The following is a 22,823-nucleotide window of genomic DNA, read 5'->3' on the forward strand; positions in this document are numbered from 1 at the left end:
GGGCCATCCACAACTGAATTTTATTCAGGCATAGAAAGGATGAAGTACTGATGCTTGCTACCACATGGATGATCCTTGAACACATCATGCTGAGAGAAGGAAGCCAGACACAAAAGGCTGTATGTTGTATAATTTCATTTATAGGAAATGTCCACAATAAGCAAATCTATAGAAACAGAAGGTAGATTAGTCATTGCTTAGGGCTCGGGAGGGAGGGTTGAGGTTGACAGCTAAGGGGTGAAGGGTTTCTTTTTGGGGTGATGAAAATCTCAAAATGACCATGGGGAGGTTTGCACAACTCTGTGAATACATAGTAAAAGCAATCGAGTTGTACTCTATAGATGGACGAATTATGTGGTATGTGGATTACACGTCACTAAAGTTGCTTAAGGATAATAGAAGAGTGAGGAGAGGAGGAGGGGGATGAAGAGGAGATTCTCAGGACACAGCATGATGATGTCTGATGTCTGGAGCCACCTCTCGGTCAGGCCATGCCCTGCCCTGCCTGCCCCCACTCCCGGTCTGACACCTGCAGCTTGTACCCCAAATCTGTTTTGCCTGGCAGGAAAGTAATCACATGTAAACATTTGTCTGGTCGGGCCAGATATTCTACACACTGATCTGGTGAGGAGTTACTTTCAGCTCCTCCCAAGCCAGTGATGAAGGTAAGGAAGAACTTGGGGTACCAAGCAGCCCGTCTGGGCCGTGAGACCCACTGCAGAAGAGGCCAAGGCCTGGACAGCCCGGGAACTCCAGCCCAGTGAGGGCTGTGGCTGTACCCAGCTGTGCTTGGGTTAAGGCCCTAGCCCCAGGAGGGTCATCAAAGCGCTGGGGTCCCTGAGCAGCCTCAATTCCTCACTGTTGGAGGCCTGGTGCCCAGGGCCCGGTGCTCCATGGCAGTCCTCAAGGCCTGCAGAATGGCGTCCTGGCTGTTCCGTACATTGTAGTCACTAAGCTGCAGTAGATGATCAAAGTCCTCCTCCTTATAGGTCATGTTGAACAGGTAGTAGGGTGAGGTGGTCCCAGTGAGATCCACCTGGCTGGCTGGGAGCTCTGCGGGGCTGCGCTGGACACCTGCCCAAGGGTGAGAGGGGTGAGGGGTAGGACCCAGAGGCTCCCCGAGCTGAGTAGAAGGAAGCCTCGTGGCTGGCCGTGGGGTTGGGCTGCTCCTCCCTGAAGGGGCTCCTCACTCCCCACCACCCAGCCCTCTGTTCCTTTGCCTAGAAATATAAATGTGGATAGCAGGGTACTGTTTGGAGATATGAAGGCTTGGCTGCTCCCCACACTTCCCTGTAGCAGATGCACTTCCACTACGTGGGCGACCCCATGATCTCTCTCTGTTTCACCTTCAGGGACAAGGTAGAAACAGCTGGACAACAAAATCATTCAGGCTAGTGAAGATTTCTGAAAACTCATGATGGAAACACGAGTCTGAAAGCCAAAGGGATCTTTGTTTTGTAAGAACCAGTTTTGGTCAAGAGAGAGAGACAGAGATAGAGACAGAGAATTCCAAGATGTGGGCTGAGCTTGTTAAGGGTAAAGCTGGAAGGTTTGGAATTAGAGTGGGAACCAGAAAGCCAGGAATCACGTACAAAAACAGAAAATAGGCTTTCCCACCAAAACGGCCTGAGCAGTTGGCGGGAGGTAAGGATTGGAATGCATGTGGTGATGGTTTACATCTAAGGGACCCCAGAGCAGAGGCCCAGCTTCCTGAGAAAAGACCACAAGCTGGGCCAGGGTGGAAAGGTAAAAGCCAACTGCAATCCCAGGTAGCTTCAGGAGGACCTGAGAGCCAGGGGCCTGGGGCCGCTCTGCCCTGGCTGTCTAGCCCTCCAACCACACGGTGCCTGGGCAGGGGTAGAAATGTCTATAGACAACACAACGCAGGAGGGCCTCTGGATACAGGGTTCCCACACACCACCCCAGAACAGGAGAGCAGAGGAGCCCAGGTGTAGTTGGGATGTGCAGGCAGGGGATCGGCAGGGGGTGGGCGTGGGGGTGGCAAAGGAGCCTGGGGCCCTGACCCGGGCCAGCAGCACAGTGACTCTGCCAGCAGAGAGTCCCTGCAGGGATGTGGCATCCCCAACGGATGTGTCCCAATGGGGTGGGACTAGCCTGCGGACCTCCTCCCTCTGCTGGCCACAGGAGCTCTGGGAAGGGTACAGCCAGTGCCTCTGAAGGTCCAAGCTGCCAGGCTGTTAGGAGGGGAGGGGATGCCTTACCGGGGGCTGAGTGGTCCTTGAAGGAGGCGTTGACCAGCGGGAAGTGCAGCAGGACAGGGGCATCAGGGCAGGTGGGGTCCGAGAAGAGGTGGCACTCTGTCGGCTGGCGTTGGTCCTGAGGGCTGGGGTCCACTCGAGGGAATGGCAGTCCCCGGGCCCGGCAGTATAGCTCAGTCTGCTGCAGGGCCTGGTTGGGGAGAGGGGAGCCCAGAGAGAACCAGCTACTTCCTGGTCATCTCAGGTCAGTGCTCTAGAAAGTGAATATTCCTCAGCCATTAGAAACCACAAATACCCACCATTTGCTTCCACATGGATGGAACTGGAGGGTATTATGCTGAGTGAAGTAAGTCAATCGGAGAAGGATAAACATTATATGGTCTCATTCATTTGGGGAATATAAACAATAGTGAAAGGGAATAAAGGGGAAAGGAGAAAAAATGAGTGGGAAATATCAGAAAGGGAGACAGAACATGAGAGACTCCTAACTCTGGGAAACGAACTAGGGGTGGTGGAAGGGGAGGTGGGCAGGGGTGGGGATGACTGGGTGACGGGCACTGAGGGGGGCACTTGATAGGATGAGCACGGGGTGTTATTATATATGTTGGCAAATTGAACACCAATAAAAAATAAATTTATATAAAAAAAAGAAAGAAAGTGCTACGATAGCTCTAGCCCAAACTGACTGCTCAGTGTTGAGACAACGTGGTCCTGACCTATGTGTGACCAGCTAAGATACATAGTGCCTCAGAGGGAGGTGAAGGATTCCAGTGGTCTGCAATGTTGTTTGGTCAAAATCTTTAGGTGAGGGGTACAGACCCAGCACTCCTGCTCCCATTTGGGATTCTGTTGCTAGGTTATTCAAATCCCATAGCCTAGAGGGCCTCAGTAGGGCACCCACTTCTGTACCAGGACCCTATCCTCCCCTCACTGCCAACCCCACCCCCACCACCCTGGCTCCTAAGTCCCCAGGGAAGATTTGAGGGGATGGATGTGGGCAAGCCAGGGGCTCCTCCCAGCTTCATCTAGCAGTTCTTCTTGGGGTGGGTGTGTCCTGCTTCCTCCCTGCCCACCTGTCCTGGAAGCCCAGGGCCCCAGCATTCCCACAACTCCTCCCAACCAAGGACTCTGACAGGAGCCTGTCTCCCTTCTCTCCCTGTGGGGACCCAGGAGCCCTGCAGCATGGCCTGGCCTGCAGAATGTCTGGGGTTCCCAGGGGGCAACCAGACCCACCTCAAAGGGTGCGGAGAGGGAGTAATCCAAGGAGAGTATGAGGTCCAGCCTTCGGCCTGGCCGGAACATGGAGGGACAGCTAGTGTTGAGGAAGTAGCCAACATCTACCAGGCAGAGCCAGGGCTCCTGAGGGGTCAGCTGACCAGGGGTGGAGTCTAGCTGGCAGTCTGATGGAGGAGGCAGTGACAGTCAGGGGCAGCCACTCCGCCACAGATCATCTACGCCTCCAACTGCATTTGCTTCCATGTCTCCTTCTGACCTCTGGTGTCACTCTCTGCATGCACACGCCACTCAGCCCCTCCCAAGACCCTCTGCTGGCCAACCCAGAAGGGGATGCTTTGGCACCCCCAAGTCCTCTGCCAGTCCTAACCATGGTCCATCCCCCAACCCCCACCAGGAGCCCAAGCTTGTTACCTAGGGATACAGGACAGGGGCTCTTACCTGCCCAAGTGGAGAAATCTTTGTGGCTACAATAATCCTGGTGCAGTTGGAGGCCCCGGAGGAAGTTGCAGCTGTGCTGGTGGAGTGGCCTGCTTGTCAGGAAGCCCTTAAATGCCTTGGCCAGGGCCGTTCCAGGTTCCATCCATGAGGCCTCCAGCCATGAGGATGTCGTCAAGGAGGCAGGAGACTCCTCTGGGCTCAGAGAAAGACACTGGTCCAGTGAAAGGCCCTGAAATGCCTGGGCCTGCCTCCCCTCTGATAGCGCCCCTCCCCCAAGCATCTGAAGAGGAAGTGGCTTCATTCCAGGCTCCCCTCCCCACCCACTTCTTACCCAGGTTCCTGATCTTGTCCTTGATGTGCTGCTTCCAGGTGTCACCAGAGTTGGTGAGGTCGTACCAGGCATCCAGCAAGTTCAGGGAGAAAATGTTGCTCCAGATACCTGAAGGCCAACCACCCCCTGAAGTCAACCTCAGGCCTCAGCACTCCACTTCTCATCACCCCTGAGGGCTGGGTGGAAGATGGGAGGCAGGTGGGCTGCTCCTGCAATGGCTCTTCCCCAAGGCCCAACCCCAGCAGTGCCCAGACCCAGAGGCCCCTGCCCCGGGGCCTGCTGCATGAGAGCTGGAACCGTGCGCAAAGGAGCCTGGCTCAGGACTGGCCAGAATCTTGGGAGTAACCACCACTCACCTTCCAGAAAGCAGATGCGGGACTCCGGGAGCCTCCTCATCAGCCGCCCCATGAAGAACTCGGAGCCAAAGAGCTCCGTCGGGACAAAGGCTCCATACTTCGGGAACCCGACCTCATAGGGGGAGAACTCCACCCACTCTATGGACCAGAGGCAAGAGGCAGGAATGAGAGGAGAGTGGGCTGGGGGGAGCTCCAGCTCTGACAGGGGCCAAAGACACTGCCCGCCCCCCGCAGGCCCCAGCCTCCTCCCTGCCTGGCTGACTCCTGGGCTGACCGCTCCCCCCTAGCACACACCACCAGGACAGTGAGCTCTGCTGCCTGCCTCATCAGTCCATCAGAACTGCCTCCCTTCCTGAAGGCTGAGCGATCTGTCAGGAGTTTGCTGCTTGAATTCTCTGAAAACCAGTGGGGTGCACAGGAGGCATGTGTGTGTGCGTGTCCATATGAGTATGTGTGTGTTGGAGGGTTATATGGGCGGGACTAAAGACTGTACCCTTGAAGTCGAGGGTCTCCAGATTGTTCTCTTTGACATTGAGGCTCAAGTAGAGGGGCAGAGGGTTCTGGCCCTGCTCCAGTGCTGCTCTCTGTTCCGACAGCTTCTGATCCATCACCTGGGGTGGGAGGCATGAGGCTCTAGGTATGGTTGGGAGCACCCTAGAGGCAGCAACCCTACCAGGACTTGGGGGGGGGGGCACAGGCTGAGCGTGAGGAGGCAGCTCACCATTGGAATTTGGGTGGCATGGGTGGGTGCACCCATCCGGTTCCCACTCCCACCCCCATATTCTGACCAGATGCAGGGTCAGCATGTAGGCCTACAGAGATTGCACACTGCATATCTCAAGAGAATGCCATTCACAAGGACTACAGTGTCAACAGTGACACTCCACCTCTGCTCCTGTGGTGCATGGTCCATCTTTTGGGGCTGAAGGGTGGAGGGGATGTGGAACATGATGCACAGCCACAAAGGCACACACGCACACACACGTATCGCTTTCCAGAAAGGACAAGAATCCCCTTTTAGTATATGCTGTAAGCTCTGTCAGGGGATGGGCTGCCCCTTCTAGGTTCACATGAATGCAGTCCAGGTTTCAACCCCTCTGAAACGTTTTCCAGGCATCCTTGTCTCCTCCTCACCTGCCCCCCGCTTTCCTGCTTTGCACAGTATGAAGTTGTACCCCATTGTTTATTCTTGCCCCTTTTTCCAATTTTCTCTTCAATAAAACTCAAGGTTCTGCCTTGATGGCAAGAACTATGACTTGCCTTTTGGGAGAGCCTCCCAGAGTTCTAGGGGCACAGAAAGGTCTCATTCTATCTGGACCAGAGATGTCAATAGGGTTAATTTCCAGCATCAGCAGAGTTAATGGTGGTGGCTGCCTGGAGCCCTGCCTCCGGAAGGAGCCTGCCACAGATCCTGGCTGCTTCAGACAGAGCGGGACCACACATGCACCATCCCTGTCTTGGGCTCTCTCAACTGGAAGGCACCTCACTCAGCAGCTAGACCTAGGGGGTTCCCAAACTGCCCGATCAGCCCTTATTATCTGATTTACCTAGAGAATGTGCTATAGACAGGTTACTAGGTTTCTCCTGAGAATCAGCAGAAGCCACCGAGGAATCTATTTTTTTCTTCAACCTCTCCAGGTAATTCTGATGATCAGCCAAGTGTATGTCCCAAGATTCTAGCCCCACCTTTCCAATGAGGAGTCCCCCTCCCATAGCGGTGGCAAGGCCCCAGCATCCCCCAGTATCCTTCCTCCTCCTGCAGCCCTCCGTCACTGATGTGTCATCCTGCCCGCCAGCTCTACAGTGGTAGATTCCTACAGGAAAAATCCCCAACTGCTCAAGCCCCTGGCACCTTGTGTCAGCTACACGTCAGTCCCGCAGGTATGAATGTGTATATGTGCTGAAGAGGGAGGGAGCCTGATTAATAACTGCAATTTCTCTTCTCAAAGTCTTTTTATTCAGGAATCCTGTTTACCTGCTCTTTTGACACATATGATGAGGTTAAATGTGTCCTTTTACTCCAGATGCACCATTTCTGACCCGAGGTAAAGGGTCAGCACACCCCTCCATCTACTGAAATAATACCCAGTTTTCTTTTTTCCTTTTAATAGTTCGCCAGTGGTGGCAGGCCTCTGGATCTCCAGCCCCAGCCCCCCGCCCTGTTTCCAAATGAGCATCCCCAACCCTGCACAATCCTGCAGAGTACCACTATGATGACTCAAGGGACTCCCTGAGGTGTAGAAGCTGAGTGCAGTGTTGGCGATGCCTTGACAAGGTCTAGGCATTGCATGGGCAGGGGAGCAAAAAGCAAAACCTTTCTGGCCAGAATTGAAGGAAAACATGTAAGACCTTCTTAATTGAGGAAAAGACAAGAGAAAAACTAGAAGTTTCTTCCTGAGGCATGATGAGCAGCTTCTAAGCAGTTTAGTACTTGCCAGCAAAAGGTTAAAGAAAAAAGTTTCAAAGACATAGTTTGAGAACCATTGATTAGAACTGGTATATTTTACAAACAATTTTTTTTTTTTACAAAAACTGAAGCAATATTATAGAAGAGTGTAGACTAATAAGGTTCTGTGTAAAGTTTGAGGTATACTATTTCTCTAATAATATTAATAACATTGTGATTTCTTATGGAGTTATATTTTCTGACATTTAAAATGACTTTTGGAGCTGTTCAATAGCATAAAATAGAGATAATAAATGCTTTTACCTGAAAACTAATTAGAAATACTCACTAAATTTGTCTGATTTAAGAATTATTTTAAAAAGCATACAATGAATGTTAGCTTTAAGAGATTAAGCATGATAGCTTAAAGAATATTTGAAAAGCTCTAATATTGAGACAAAATTTTTAAAACCATGTGAGCATTCATCTTTAAGGATGCATTGTTTGTTCAATAATACAAGATTTTTTTTCTTGTGAATCAAAAAACCCCCAAACCTTATTGTCTTTTTAAAAATGACTATAAATCTTGTGCATAACACCATGCATTAAGTCCTACCTGAAGGATCAGATTGTAATTAAATAAAAAGTCTTCTCTATAGCCTCAGATCAAACTGATTTTTTAGCACCTCATAAAGTAAACAGTTAAAACAAGCTTCTCCCAACTCTCTATAGTAACTAATTGCCTCCACTGGGCAGAAAAGGCGTTAACAAAACACAATATCCTCACAACTGAACATTAGCTTAAAATGTAGATCAAAAGAATACACAGGATATATTAACAAGACAAATAACATTTCAAGTAGTTTAACTGGTTTTATAAATTAAATGCCATTTCAATAAAAAATTTTAAAAAAATTATTTAATCTAGAGAGAGAGCACACGAGGAGGGCGAAGGGCAGAGAGAGAGGGAGACAAGCAGACTCCTTGCTGAGCAGGGTGTTATACAAGGGGCTTGGTTCTAGGGCCCTGAGATCATGACCTGAGCAGAAACCAAGAGTCTGATGCTTAACCAACTGAGCCACCCACGTGCCCCTGAATAAAATTTCTAACATGTCTCGTGAAACTTGACTAGTGGATTCCATTACACGTATAGAAGAACAAAGGGCCAAAAGAAACCAACATAATTCTGAGAAAAACCAAGGTGAAAGATGGGGTTAAATCTGCCCTGTCAGGGATCCCTGGGTGGCGCAGCGGTTCGGCGCGTGCCTTTGGCCCAGGGCGCGATCCTGGAGACCCGGGATCGAATCCCACATCGGGCTCCCGGTGCATGGAGCCTGCTTCTCCCTCTGCCTGTGTCTCTGCCTCTCTCTCTCTCTGACTATCATAAAAAAAAAAAAAAAAAAAAAAAAAAATCTGCCCTGTCAGATACCAACATGTATTACAAACGTAGAGTCTCTAAACCAGTACAGTATTGGCACATGTTCAGAAAACAGTCCCATTAGAATGGAAAAAAGCGCAGGAAAAGTCCCATGAATATATGAAACCTGACATATGACATAAGTAGTAATGTGATTTGTAGAGAAAAAAGAATAAGTGACATTTGGAAAGTTTGCTATCCATATGGAAAAAAATAAAATTGGATTTGTGTTAACATAATACTTGAAGATATATTCTGAGTGAAGTCCTGTGAAAAACAAATCTTTAAAACTTTTATAAGGATACATAGGAAGATATTTTATAACTTTAGGAGAGGAAAAGATTTCTCTAAGAAGACCCTAAAAGCACAATCCATAAAGGAAAAGAATGATACACTGGATTATATTAAAATTATACATCAAAATCCAAAAGAACAGATAAAGGATTAATATCCAGACTCTACAAAAAGTTTCCAGAAAATATTAAAGATGAATTAATAGAAAAATGGAAAAGGATTTGAGTAGGTGATCCATGGAAGAGGAAGTCCCAATGACAAATATACTTGAAAAAATGATTGGTCTCACTAAAAATCAAGGAAATGGAAAGCTACAATAAAATTTTGTATAGCACCCATAAAATGAACAAAAAATTAAGTCTGGAGCATGTGTAGAGAAAAATAAACTATGATACTCTGATGGTGGGAGTGTGAATTAATGAAACCTTTTGGAGAACAATTTGGCAACAGATAGGAAAGCTGAAGATATGTGTACCCAATGGCCTAACAATTCCACTGCCAGGTATGTATCTTCAAGGCTCAGAGAATCTCTAAAAGTTGTGCACAAGGAGACTTGTACAAAACCATTTGTACAAGTAACATATTTTTCTTAAGGATGTATAATAAAAGGTATACATAATAAAATATATAATAAAGGTAAATAAAGCATGTCATTTAATTATACATTATGTATTATATAATATGATAATGTATACAGACTGAAGATATGAATGTGATGATAAACCTAAATTCAGGGTAGTGGTTACTTCTGGGGATGGGAGGGAAATGGGACTGGGGAGGCATCCGCAGGAGGCCTCAGTTCTTTCTGTAACATACTATTTCTTAGGCTGGTTGGTAAGATCATGCATATTTGTTACATTATTCTTTACACTTTATGCATTTTCTTAGATCTGAAGATTATTATAACATTTAATAATAAATATTACTTTTATAACAAATATTTTTAAACTAATAAATAAGAATTGTTGGTAATTTTCAAGTAGCATTGTTCTTACCAGCAAGAATAAAATTTTTAAAAAGATTTTAAAAAATTATCTATTTGAGAGAAAGAGAAGACATGAAGGGAGGGGCAGAGGGAGAGGAGAAGCATGCTCCCTGCAGAGTAGGGAGCCTGATGTGGGGCTCTGTCCCAGGACCCTAAGATCATAACCTGAGCCAAAGGCATATGCTTAACTGACTGAGCCACCCAGGTGCCTCAAGAATAAAATTTAAAGAAAAAAATTCAAAGTAAATTCAGTTTTGGTTAGTTTACATGATAATCTTTCTCGGTCAAACTCCTGACACCCAAAGATAAGGTAAGAATATTTTCTCTGCTAATATATTTGTTAATTTGTTATGCATGTTAAAGATACTTTTTTTGCATTTTAGTTGTTCCAAATGCTTTAAAAGAAAGGTTCAGATAATTATATGTGGTAAAACAATACTAGAAAAAAATTACTGATTTTAAAATTCTATCAGTTAATATAAGATTTAGCAATTGACTTACTAAACTTTCCTTAAAGAAGCAATTTGTAAAAAATGTTTCTGCTCAGTTTGGTCTTCATAGTGTTACAATAAACAGTAAAAAAATATAATAGCTAACAATGCTAACTCTAAGCCAAAGCTCCACTGAGTGCTCATAATAAGCCTGTGAGATCAAAGTACTATTCTCACTCATTGCCACTGAACAGATGAGAAAACTGAGTCCGGAAGAGGTTAGTAGCTTGTAACTAGTCACTTAAAGAACACATAGCTAGTAAGAGGAACTGAGATTAAATCCAGGGAATCTGGCTCCAGAGTCTGTGCTTTTTTTTTTTTTTTAAAGATTTTATTTATTTATTCATGAGAGACAGAGAGAAGGGAGGCATAGGGAGAGGCAGGCAGGACCCCGGGATCAGGACCTGAGCTGAAGGCAGATGCTCAACCACTGAGCCACCCAGGTGCCCCTGGAGTCTGTGCTTTTAACACTACCATGAAGATATAGAAGAAGACATTCTATATTGCAGTATTAATAAAATTAAAAATATTCAGGCAATCTCACTGACAAAATGTGAAAGTTTTGTTTACTTAACTGATTCAGGCATTGACTCATCCCTAAGCTCCTGAGAGATCCAGAAATCTCTATTTCACTGCAATGAAGTGAAAAATAGCCTGACACAAAAAGGCAGCATCCCAAAGTACAGCAGATGCTGAGACACTGTGGTCCCCATGTCCTTTCCCCACAGATCCCAGCCTCCCGCACCCTGCAGGATATGCCCACGCACAATAGCTAAGGGTGCAACTGCCTTAGCCCCAAGGCTGGTGTGCTCACATCCTGCCGTGCAAGCATCGGTGCCCTACCTGGCCGTGTAGCATAGACTCCAGCACGAGAGCCCACAGGTCCACAAAAGTTGTGGGGTAGCCCTGCTTGGCCCGCAGCTCCAGCTCCTGGCGGTAGCTTGCTAGGCGCTCTGGGGAGAAGGCCTCCAGCTTGCTCTTGGCCAGGTGCTCCCTGGCATATTTGATGGGTCCTTCAAGGTCCTTCTGTGACCACTCAGGGTCCCCGTAGAGGTGGGCCATGGCCCTGGGAGAATAAAGGGACAGTATGGTGGGAGACGGAGGCCCAGCTTGGGTCGCTGCAACTCCTCCTTGCCACTGTCCTTCTTCTCCCAACATGGTGCTCCTGCAGCCCAGGCCCTGTCATCTGGAAAATGTGTCTTGGGGCTTTCTCTCAGATCAGCTCTGTCCAATGTAAATATAATGTGAGCCACATATGTAATTTGAAATTTCCTAGTAACCACATTTTGAAAAAGCAAGAAGAGAGCGATAAAAATTAATTTTAATAGTATATTTTAATTCGATATATCCAAAATTCTCATTGCAACATGTAATCTACATAAAAAATTAACATAAATGTGTATTTTTTCAACCTAAGTCTTCAAATTTTATATTTGTAACACATCTCAATTTGGACTAGCCACATTTTAGTTTGTTGATAACCACATGTGACTAGCGGCTACTCCACTGTACAGAGCAGATCTAGACCCTACACCCATCTTCATGAGCCTGTCCTGAAGAAGCCTTTTAAGACTCTGCTTGTCAATAGCCATCACCTAAAGTCCCCTGAATTTACTCCTCTTTTACTACTTAAAGTCACATTTCAATAAGACTCAAAGGAATGAATCTCTAACAGTGAAAAGTCCCACCTCATTATAATCAGGGCCGGGTATAGGGAGGCAATGTTGTCTTTGGGTAAGATAGCATCTCTTCATTGAAATTTCTTCATCTATACTATAGGGGCAGTAAATAATAAACTACCCTAGAGAGTGTTATGTGGATTTAAATGAGGTAATAATGATTAAAGAAAAAAAGAGCTACCAATTTGGGGTTCCTGGTACATGTCAGACAAGGTAGAAGTGTTTTACTTGGGCTAGCCTACTACGATCCTATGGAGTATGTACTACTATCACACCTATTTTGGAGATGAGTCAACTGAGAATCAGAGGAAATAAGTTGCCCAGTAAGTGCTGTTGCAGAAACTCAAACCCTAGCTCCTTCTGAATCAGCTGCCTTACTCACACCTCTTCTGTCGTGTGGAATGGATGTCCTACAATGCCTCTCTCACGGGAGGACCTCTGTAATATATACTTCATCCCTTTTGAGAAAGCCCCTTGGCACCCATCAAACCGTACTGCTCATACCCACTTGGCTTCCACCATAGAGGGTTCCTCTAGTGTCTACCCCATCCCCTCTGAGACATGATCTCTCTACTCTTCCAGTCCCCAGGGCCCTCACCATGTAGAGCCTGAGATGCCACTGAAGTAGGTCACACAGTCCAGGAGGCCCAGCTTCTTCAGGGCCAACAGGTGGCCGTAGAGAGAGGTCATGGCCCGGGCACCTCCTCCTGTGGCCATGATGCCCACAACAGGGACCTGGACCATACACAGACATTGGTTGGCTTAAGGACCAGGATGGAGCTGCTTCCTGGCTCCAGGGAAGGGACCTTGTGGTCAGGCCTGATGGAGTCGGGGTTAGACCTAGCACCCCAATCCTCCCTAGCAAGTGACAGCTCTTATCCCTGGACAGGACCTGAAAGGGAGTGAGAACCCCAAGGCTTACCCCCACCCCTGCATATCCACTCCCATCTCTGCTGACAAGGGTGTCTGGAGAGGGCAGAGGAATCAGGTACTTCCTTAAGGCCATTCCAAGGTATTGCACCCACATTCCCCTGTACCCCCAAACCTCATCTTCCTGTAGGTCTCTGTCCAGCTGCAGGGCCTGCTTGAGGGCTCTGGCCACCACCCGTTTCCTCCTGCTCAGGAAAGCTTTCTCCTCGGCACACAAATCATAGCCCAGGCGCACAGCCAGCTCCTTAGGGCTGGGGCAGTAGACAATCCAAGGGTCAGGGGGCACTACAGAGCTCAGCCGCTGACCGGCCAAGCCCACGATAGCTGCCAAATTACCTCCCTGCTCCCAACCCCAGGGGCCATCCTTTCCATAGCACCCCCCTGCCTCGGGACCACCCTGCACTGTCCCCCACAGATAGGGATGTCCCTTACCAGCCCTCAGCCTTGAGCTGCAGCCTCACTCCTGGGGTCTGAAATCAAAGCAAGAGATCAGGTTAAAATATTCTAGACCCTGGGGGCAATGTGGGTATCCCCTGGGGGCCTGGGCTCCCCATCTTTGTTCTCACTGGCACTTCCCATACAGTTGAGGCCACTTACATTTATAACAGGAACGTTAACAGTCACCTCCTTCCCCATGGCCAAGGACCTCAGGGGCACAGTGAGGTGCCCAGCTGACTTGTCTGAATTCCAGTCATTGCTTTCAGAGCTCTGGAGGGAAATATTTATTCATTCAACCAGTCCTAATTGAGTATCTAGACAGTTACCCGGACAGAGTCCCTCTCTGATAATAGAAAAATAATCACAACACTTACAATTTTTATAATTCTAATTATTATAATTGCTAATTATTAAAATACTTGCTAATATTTTTGTTCTGAGGTATGTATATGAATTTATAACAAAATAGGTAACGAATGGATGTTAGCAAAAGTCGTAAAGGAAAAAAATGTTGTAAAGGAAATAAGCAGTGTGATATGATACAATAACCAAAGGTGGGGTGTGGGAGGTCAAGGAGGGCCCCCCTGAAGAGGCCCCCTTTGAACTGAGATCTAAAAGAGGAGGAAGAGGAGGAAGGAGAAGAGGAGGAGGAGGAGCTAGCAGCCTTGGAAGGAGAAACAGGAGAACACAGAAAGCACTTGGCATGTTGGGAAAGAGACAAACACTGGAGCATCGTGAAAGGGGGGAGCGTGGAATCAGATGAGGCAGCAGAGCAGAGGTGGGCAGAGGCCAGGCCATGCAAAGCCTGGCAGGCACAGAGAGGGCATTTATCCGAAGAGCATCGATGCAGGAACCATTGAAAGGTTCAAACAGAGGCTGACGAGGCACAGCACCCCCTGTGCCTGCTCTGGGCTCCTAGTGAGTCTCCCTGTGTGCCAAGGGCTTAGCACCTAACTTGGGGAGATGGCGTTGGCCTGAGAGGGGCCATGACAGCTGGAGCTGGCCCAAAGTAGGAGAGCTCCGAAGGCAAGACCTACCCTCAGCTGCACACTCAGTTCTGTCTCTTGGGCTGCCAGGTAATGGAAGCAGAAGGCAGAGGCCGTACCCAGGGCAGATGTCTGCGTGTCCTCATATGACCCCTTCAGCACCAGCTCCAGCTTCAGCTGCTCCTCATCTAGGTAGGATAGCAAGTGGGCAGATTAGCCCGAGGGGAATGAGAGCCAGGCATCTGAGCCCAGACCCCAGGAAACTGGCAGCACTACTCCAACAGGGTTGGGACCTAGAAGCTTGGACCATGGTAGACCTGATTCTGGAAAGGGCCCTCCCACAACCCCATTGGACTCCCACCTCCTGCAACACACCCTCCCCCAGGTCAGGGGACCCTCCTGCCCAGAGGAGACTTGTTGCCTTTGTGCTGTGTGAGCAAGAAGAAAAAGATTGAGCTCTGCTGCTCACATTCTGCCCTGCACAGGTTTCCCAGCCACCCCATCTAGCAGAGACCTGATCTGGTTCTGAGCAGACCTCACCTGTGACCTGGGCTGTGCTCTCGGCACTGTCCAGACGGACATCCAGGCATGACAGCTCTCGGGCCTAGGGCAGACCAAATCATGGGCAAGGGGCTCTGCAGAGAAAGCTGAGGTCCCCTCAAATTCACCCTCTGAGCCCCACTGTCCCAAATCCATCACACACAGAACAGGAAGTGGGGGCCAGAGTGGGATGGGAGGCAGAACTACCACCCTCCACCCCCAATCTGCTACGACTGCTAGGTCAGATGTTCTGGAGCAGCCAGGAGAACCCCTACCTCCACCCCGTGCACACCCCCAGCAAATCTTTCCAAGATTTGCCAAACTTCAGGGATCTCTGAAGGCCACCCAACCCTCAGGCACCGTTTGGCCTTCCTTGCATTTCTCTGTGGACTCAGTGTGGAGGGTGCCTTTTACAACTGCTCCGAGAACAGTAATATGCAAACCATGGGTCTACGGGGTGATGGACCGATTAGGGAAGCCCTTAACATTTTAGCAACGACAGTATCTCCCGCTGGCCTGCCGATGACCAGCTTGCCAAGTGAGCCTGCTGCATTCGCTGCAATGCATGTCATCTGATGCCCGAGCGCACCCAGCTCCTGACCGACTCTCTCCCATCCACCTGCTGAGTTTATCGACCCACCACTGGTCTTCATCATCTCAGATAAAAAGCAGCTGCCATAGGTATGACGATTTTAATGTGCATTTATTGAAACTAATACTAGTTCATCAAACAGGCATGGGTACGATCCTGAGGGCAGAGGCCTCCTGCAGTTTGGGGCTCTAGGTGACTTATCCCACATTAAGACTGGCTCTGCTCCCCCAGGTCATGCCTGTGATGCTGGCCTGTGACCTCTGAGTAGAAAGCTTCTAGTGCATTCTTTATCACCCATTCCTGTCCACTGCAGCTTTGTGAGCTTGCTCTGTTTTAGAAGGGCTGACCAAGACTCTCTACCATCTCCAGGAGGAGCTGACTGACCCCCTGCCTCTTACCCAGAGTCCCCAGGCTGGAAGCACAGCACCCTGGAAACTCCCTCTGAGCCTCTGCTACTTTAGTGCTATCATCCCAGCTGGGCCCGGCTTGCGTGGCTTCCTCATCACCTTCTGAGTCTAAGAACTAGGAGTCCATCACAGGTGATGAAACACTATCAGGAACACCTAAAATTGCCCCGACAGTCCTTCAGCCACTGGATCTTGGGCCAGAAGCTCCTCCCAGTAGAGACTGGGCCTCCCTCCCTCCACGTTTCTGACAGGCCCCAGCCCCAGGGAACCACCTAGCTGGGAGGCCCAGGGGTGGTCTAACCACAAAGTCCTGTCCCCGCCTATCCTTTCTGCACCGCCCACCTCAGTGGGTGCTCTGGGGCCCTGCCCCTTGCTCCCTCTCACAAGCCTGGGGAGGGTGGGGGAGTGGTTACCACAAGGACGTTGTTGGTGATGAGGTTTTCTGGGCAGTCTGACCTGGAAAAATAAAAACACCTGGAGCTCAGCCTGACAAAGGCAAATGCTGCTTGCACTGAGCTGCCCCCAGCACCCAGAGGGCCTCCCTGGGTGATGCTGAGGGACCCTAAGATACCATTCAGGGTGAGGAAGTACTTCTGAAGAGTGCAAGGTGAGGAGACAGGGGGAGAGTGGGGCCAAGGAAGCAGTGACCCCCTTCTCCTCATCCCTCCAAGAGGACCCCCCAGCGGTGGAGACACAAGGGACAGAGAATCTGGGTCAAAGACATTTCCCTCAGTAAAGCCTGGGTCTTGAGACACTCCCTGGGCTGTGTGATGATTACTAACGTTTTTTCCAGCAAGAACTCCACGTCCAGCTCCTCCTGTCCCTGAAATCAAAGATGAGCAAGTCATCAACTTTACACATATCTTTGGAGCTGACAGTTCTTGGACTAGGCACTGTCTCATCTCGAGCAGTCCCCGGGGGAGGCCCAGTATTACGATTCTTCCCACTTCGCTGACACGGAGATTGAGAAGTGGGAGAAGATGGGTCACTTGCCCAAGTTACCCACAAGCTGAGAAGTCTGCAGAGCACAGGTCTCCCTTCTGGCAGGGCTAAAGGAGATGAAGAGCACAAGCCAAAAGAGGCTTTTTTTTTTTTTTTTTTTTTTTAAGATTTATTTATTCATGAGAGACACAGGCAGAGACACAGGCAGAGGGAGAAGCAGGCTTCCTGGGGGGAGCCTGATGTGGGACTCGATCCCAAGACCGCGGGATCACGACCTGAACTGAAGGCAGATGCTCAACCACTGAGCCACCCAGGTGCCCCCAAAAAAGGCTGAAGGATGCCCAAGGGCCCATCTCTCCCATTCTTCTTGAGGGGGGACCTGACCCCAGAACCCTGCCTCCCATTCCCTAGCCTTCACCTGCTGGAGAAGGAGCAGAGACCTTCATAGAGCGGGCCTCAGGCACTGAGGCAGGAGAGATGGAGCCATGTCCCAACTGCCCCAAGGGTTAGTTACACTGAGCTGTGTTTCGATTGACGTTAAGTTCATCACCACTAGAAACCTTCCTCCCACAGTTGGCTAAAAGCTCTCCGTTGAGTGATTCAGTCCTTAACAGTCTAGTAAAGGCTTCTCCTTTCCTATTAAAATGCAAATATTTCAGGGAGGGGTTTCCCTCTTGCTGAGGATGAGTTCTAGGCTGCAGCATCCCACCAGAAGGGAGAAGCTGTGTGACTTCCTCAGCCTGGGGCCTAGAGGGGTGGGGTGCAGAGGGGTGGGACCTCCCCACTTACCTGGGGACGCAGGGAGAAGGTCTTCCGGAGCAGCTCACCTGGCTGGACTTCTGAGACGTCATAGAGAACCTTGAAGCAGGCATCATCCTCCGTGACTGAGTCCTCATCATAGACATTTAGCTCCAGAACATTCTGGGGACCCGCAAACAGCAACTTAGCTCATTTACCCATTACTATACTCCATACCTGTTGAGCCTTTACTTGATACCCAGGGTCAGAAAAGATCATTAGGCCTGCACACTTTGTACTTCAAAATAAAAATAATAGTAAAACTTAAAAGCACTGAAAGGAAATCCAGCAGAGTTCCTAATCTCCCCCTGCTAATTTTTGTTTTTATAAAAATAACATTATTTCAGCCTTTCCTCACCTCTGTACCCTACATGCTCCCAAGGCACCATATGTCCTGGGCACTGTACTAGGAGTCTTCCATGCATTATGTCATTTAACCTCATAACAACCCCATCAGGAAGGTATTCTTACTGTCTCCATTCCGCAAATGGGCACAGAGAGGACCAGGAACTTGCCAGAGGTCAGGCTCACAACCACACAGTGGGTCCCACATTCTTTCCCACACGGCACATCCAGGCTGGGAACAGAGACACTCATCCCCAGGGCCTCTAAGCTGGGGGTGGGAGGGGAGTGTGCTCCCAAAGAAGGGTACAGCCTGTCTTTGGGTGCACGGTCCTGGCCTTTACCTTGACCTGACTCTGGATTAGGAAACTGAAGGTCTCATTCCATACAGGATGGCTGGAGTTGGTGATCGTTTTGGTCTTGAACTTTGTTCCAGGTGTGGTTGGCAACTGCAGGGTCACATAGGGGTCTGCCTGGCTCACTGCCAACATCAAGAGACCAGGGGGAGAGAGAATTCCTTACACTCCTCTCCTAGGGGCCTCACCAGGTTCTTACCACGACCCTGGCAGCCCCTGTGGGCAGCCCAGCCCAGCCGCCAGGTTCTGGTGGGCCTTTCCCATAGGACCGGGTCGTCACTATACCCTTGGAGCCCAAGAAATAGTTACTCACACAGGTCAGTCCAGCCCAGGTTCCGTGCCTCCAGGACCCTCACAGTGAGCTGCCAGCAGGCAGAGGCCTCCCCCTGGAGAGAAATAACAGACGGCTCGGTCCCTCCTGTTACTCACGACGACGGGGCCCACCACTCTGAGCTGAGTAACGCTGCCAGGAGCTCTGGGACCCGCCTTTGCCACCACTGTCCTCAGGGCCGTGGTTCTGGGCATGGCAGACCAATCGGGGGTAGAATTTGTGGGGCTCCCCTCCCCTGCCGGGACAGAATTGGACAGCATGGTGGTGAAAGCAGGGAAACGAGGGCCTAAGGAGTGGCCACCACACTGGACATGTCAGTTTGGGGCTGCCCACCCCCAGAGCTCCCAGGGAAGGCAGCCCTTTGGTGAAGCAAGGGACTCTGCTGCACCCCCCAGCACCCTGGAGGGAGGTGGGACTAGCAGGCAAGCTGAGCTACTCCCCCTCTCTTGGGTGTGAAATAGGAAACCGCAGGAGCATCAGGCCACTAGAGGAGCATCAGGCCACTACGGTGAACAGGAGGCCATTGTGTATTCAGACACCTTGGAGGCCACATCTGCCCACTGACAGGCCTGACAAGGAGGAAGAAGAAACTGCAAGGGCACAGGCTCATGGGGGCAGACGGAGCAGAGGTGCTGGGAGAAGGAAGGCAGACGGGGAGTGCCAAGTCCTTCTGGGGACAGGCACAAAGGGGATCTCCTCAAATCCCTACTGCTGATGCCCTTGCCACTGCCTGGAACCCTGGGGCCTTGGGCTTCTGTTCTTGAGGCCTAGCTATGTAGCTTTTTCTGGGCGCCCTGCACACGTTTCTTATGGAAAACCCCTGCGATCAGAGACCAAGGTAGCACTGTGCTTGTGGGACAGACCTGTGGCCTCGTCGGGCCTCGTGGGGTTTCATCACACGGTGTTGTGATGAAACCAAAGAGCTTTTCTGCCCTGTGCCCTCCAATCACCGGTCCCCTCCATGCCTGTGGCCCCAGAGTCTCCTGCCAGGAACCCGCCCGGGCTCTGCACAGGGCTGGCTCAGTGTGCATGACCAGCTCTCTATTCCCATAGAGAAATTTAAAAGACGATGGGCCCCAGCAGAGGCACTCAGGACTAGTGCCCTGTGGGTCCCCGCCTCACTCTCCTGCGCCTTCCTGCCGAGTGTCTTTATCATTCCTGTCAACTTTCTGGTAGAGCACTAGTGATGCCCCAACCTTCTGCATCCTCCCCTTGCCCCTCAAAAGTATACTTGTTTCTCCCCTCTTGGGGATTAACTCCAGGGCAATGTTTTGACTCTATAGGCCTTAAGCCAGAGCTCATAAATGGCAGAGACGGCTTTTTAGACCCCTGGTTCCATTTCCTCCCTGCACCCAGATTCCATCACTGCCTGCCACAGAGAAAGTGCTGGCCAGGATCCTGTGGCCCTGGAGGGAGGGAGCTGTGGGGTGGGGGTGGGAGGTTGGAGGTGGGGAGGGTGGAGGACAGAGGCAGCCCAGATGCCCCCTCCTCCGGATCATAGCCTATGGGCTGCTCTAGAGCCACCCAGGGCTACCAAGTGCACCCAGCTGCTCCTACCCAGCCAGTCACCATGCCCAGTTTGAGCATCATTGTCCATTTCTCTGTCTGGTCACCAAAGCCTCTCAACCTTAAGAAACCCATTGTCCCCTGGCAGGATATTTTCCCCAGGGTGAAGCCCCATTTCTCATCGCCTCTAAAACCATCACTAGCGCAGAGCACCACAGGATGGGCTGTGACAATAAATACAATGTCAGGTCATTACTCAGGGAGGTGGAGTGGAGTGGGCAAGGCAGGCTCCCAGCCAGGATATTTGGACCTTAACCTTGGTACTCTGCTTACTTGCTGTGTGACCCTGACAAGTCACTAAACCTGTCAGTGTCTCCATTTCCTCAAATGTAGTGGGACTAGTTAATAGAGGCGAAATGTATTAATTCCTGTAGAGTGCTTAGCAAAAAAAAAAAGAAAAAAAAAAGCAGTTTCTAGATAATTGCTCTTATTACTATTTATTCAGTGCTTGTCATATTTCTAGGAGCCGTACTAAGCTGATTACATATCCCAACTTAATCTATCTTCCTGACAACCTCCTAAGGTGGTACATACAAGTGGTACTTTCATTTCCTCCCATTTTACGGATGAGAGGATTGAGACTCAGGACAGCTGCCATAGGTCACAAAGGTCAAGGCCAGAGCTCACATCTCCTATGCTGTTCTACTTTCCCAGGATTTTGCTCCTTTGTAAAAGCATGCACATTTCCCCCATCTGAAATACTGCCTTAATTGATGACTGATCCTGAATGTTATATGCTATGGAGGGAGGGCTTTTCCAACAGGGATCCCCCCCAACGCCCCCCCCTCCCCGCTTCCTGTAGGATCTTGAGAGTACTTCCCTGCTGAGAGTCTCAGCCACTTTTCTCCCAATGCAGGGACCCCAGAGCCTCCTCTAGCCTCCTCCCTGTGTAGAGGTTCAGTGTTGGCTCTTGCCCATCACAGGGGATGGGACCCAAGCAAGTATGACAGGGCTGGAATCCCCTTACAGGAGTCCAGACCATGGGCTCTGTACCATGGGGTCTTCACCAGGAAGAGAAAAATGAGCAAGCTACCTTTCGGCCTGCTGGCCTCCATTGGCCCACTGTCGTAGGGGAGGTTGGAGGGAGGAGGAGTGGAAAATTCAAGGGCCTCAGGCCCCGTATCTCCTGAGTCATGCTGAGCTGATGGTCCTGGATCACACAGCAGGCTTGTCCCAGAGCAAGTCCTAGATGGCAGGCCTGCCCTGCCAGCCCAGCTCCAGCAGGAAAGGGCTGGGTGAAGCCACTGCCGAGGCTGCCCTAGGAACCCACTTGAAGGCTGGGGGTTAAGTCTTGATCTTGGAGACTCAACCAGTCCCAACAACATCAGCTGGAGACAAGGTACCTTCCAGGCCTATGGGCAGACTCAAGCTCCCAGGGTCACTGCACCATAGGCTTCAGTTTTGCCACTGGGCTGGGTCTAGGGCAGGCAGAGGGCAGCAGGAAAATGATGCCCAGACTTCTCCAGGAAGATAAGGATGAAGACAGATACTACAGAAACCTCCACAGCTGGCTTCTGGGGCTCAAAGCCCTGATGGGAGGAGCAGATTGAGTCAGAGCTGTCCAGCCCCTCCACTACCCTGCTCCTGCAGCCCTGGATTCTTCCCAGAGTCCCATCAGGACGTTTTCACTGGTGTCCACCTTGGTGGGTGGATGCCGTGCAGGGAGGGTGGGGGCATCCTCTAGACCTCAGGCTGATAGGGGCTGGGGCAGCAGGTGCTGTCCTTCAATGGAGGGGTCCCTTCTATATTTCCTAGGATTGCCTGGTACCTGGCTTGAGCCAGGCAAGTCTTCTCCAGGGACACCAGTCTGGAGTTGCTTGACTGGATTTGACTCAGGCCTGGGTATCCAGAAGCCTGGCAAAGTCTGAGAATGAGGATAGTGAGCTTGATACACTTAGCCTCTTTCATGGCACTGCATAGGGCATCAGGAGAGACCTGAAGAGCCAGTCCCTCTGGCTGGGGTCCATAGCAGAGGATGAGAAATCTGGGCTGAGAGGAAGCATGTGGAAGGAGTGGGGTTAGCAGTTTGTAGACTTCTTTGACCTGGTTGCAGCCTCATCTCTTGGCCCAGTAAGTAATTGGCTGTGGATAGGGAATTGGCCTGGCAAAACTCTTGAGACACACAGGGTGGTTCCTTGGCCCCAGCCAGTTCCAGAAAGTCTACTACCTGCAGTGATGAACTGTGGGCCTGGTGGGGCGTCCTTGTGTGACATGCAGCCACTGTGTTCTCTGCCACGGCATGTGAGCTTTTGCAGAGAGGAGGGTGAGAGGCTCTAAGGGGGAGGCTGGCTGGTCACTCATAGAGGAGAGGGTAGGCTCTGGTCTCCCAGGCCCTCACTTCTATGGATGCTGGTCATCAACCTACCCCACCCACTCCCCATCCCCAAGCATAGACTCTTTTACCCCCTGCCTCCCATCTTTGACCTCTGCCTTGTCAGAGACCCCAGCTCTGGTACCCGGGCCTTCTGCAGAGGCCAGAATCACCTTGGTTTTAACTGTGTCACGCTTCCCATAATGAACCCCAGCCCCAGGCCTTGCCCTGAGTGATGCCCATGGGCTTGGCGACACTGTTACCTGGTGAGGATGGCCAGGTGGTCCCCTAGTTGTCAGTCTTTCCATACCAACCCTCTGGATCCACTCCAGGACCAGCTCCTGCCAAGATGCCAGCTCCCTGGCTGGCTGGAAGCAACTATTCCAATGGGATAGGACTGTGACTCTGCCAGCCTCCAAGGAGCCACGATCCTATAAACAGGTTAGAGCTCC

At 50.3% G+C, this 22,823-nt stretch overlaps 1 protein-coding gene across 1 annotated transcript in view; it reads right to left on the reverse strand.

The window, feature by feature from the left end:
• Window positions 1-22,823, reverse strand: part of PLA2G4D (phospholipase A2 group IVD) — a 44,210-nt gene continuing 21,387 nt past the window's right edge. The window contains exons 2-20 of the mRNA XM_072738364.1: window positions 18,477-18,549; window positions 18,152-18,288; window positions 17,457-17,588; window positions 16,508-16,548; window positions 16,139-16,181; window positions 14,727-14,790; window positions 14,238-14,374; window positions 13,360-13,470; window positions 13,195-13,232; window positions 12,878-13,013; window positions 12,431-12,567; window positions 10,997-11,219; window positions 5,074-5,191; window positions 4,581-4,718; window positions 4,225-4,332; window positions 3,894-4,085; window positions 3,453-3,619; window positions 2,223-2,409; window positions 1-1,074 (exon numbers count right to left, since the gene is read on the reverse strand). Of these exons, the coding sequence (XP_072594465.1) occupies window positions 848-1,074; window positions 2,223-2,409; window positions 3,453-3,619; window positions 3,894-4,085; window positions 4,225-4,332; window positions 4,581-4,718; window positions 5,074-5,191; window positions 10,997-11,219; window positions 12,431-12,567; window positions 12,878-13,013; window positions 13,195-13,232; window positions 13,360-13,398 (1,710 nt within the window). The 5' untranslated portion in view covers window positions 13,399-13,470; window positions 14,238-14,374; window positions 14,727-14,790; ... (3 more) ...; window positions 18,152-18,288; window positions 18,477-18,549 and the 3' untranslated portion in view covers window positions 1-847. The remainder of the gene's footprint in view (window positions 1,075-2,222; window positions 2,410-3,452; window positions 3,620-3,893; window positions 4,086-4,224; window positions 4,333-4,580; window positions 4,719-5,073; window positions 5,192-10,996; window positions 11,220-12,430; window positions 12,568-12,877; window positions 13,014-13,194; window positions 13,233-13,359; window positions 13,471-14,237; window positions 14,375-14,726; window positions 14,791-16,138; window positions 16,182-16,507; window positions 16,549-17,456; window positions 17,589-18,151; window positions 18,289-18,476; window positions 18,550-22,823) is intronic.

The sequence above is a fragment of the Vulpes vulpes genome, chromosome 15 (genome assembly GCF_048418805.1).
Source record: "Vulpes vulpes isolate BD-2025 chromosome 15, VulVul3, whole genome shotgun sequence".
NCBI lineage: Eukaryota > Metazoa > Chordata > Mammalia > Carnivora > Canidae > Vulpes > Vulpes vulpes.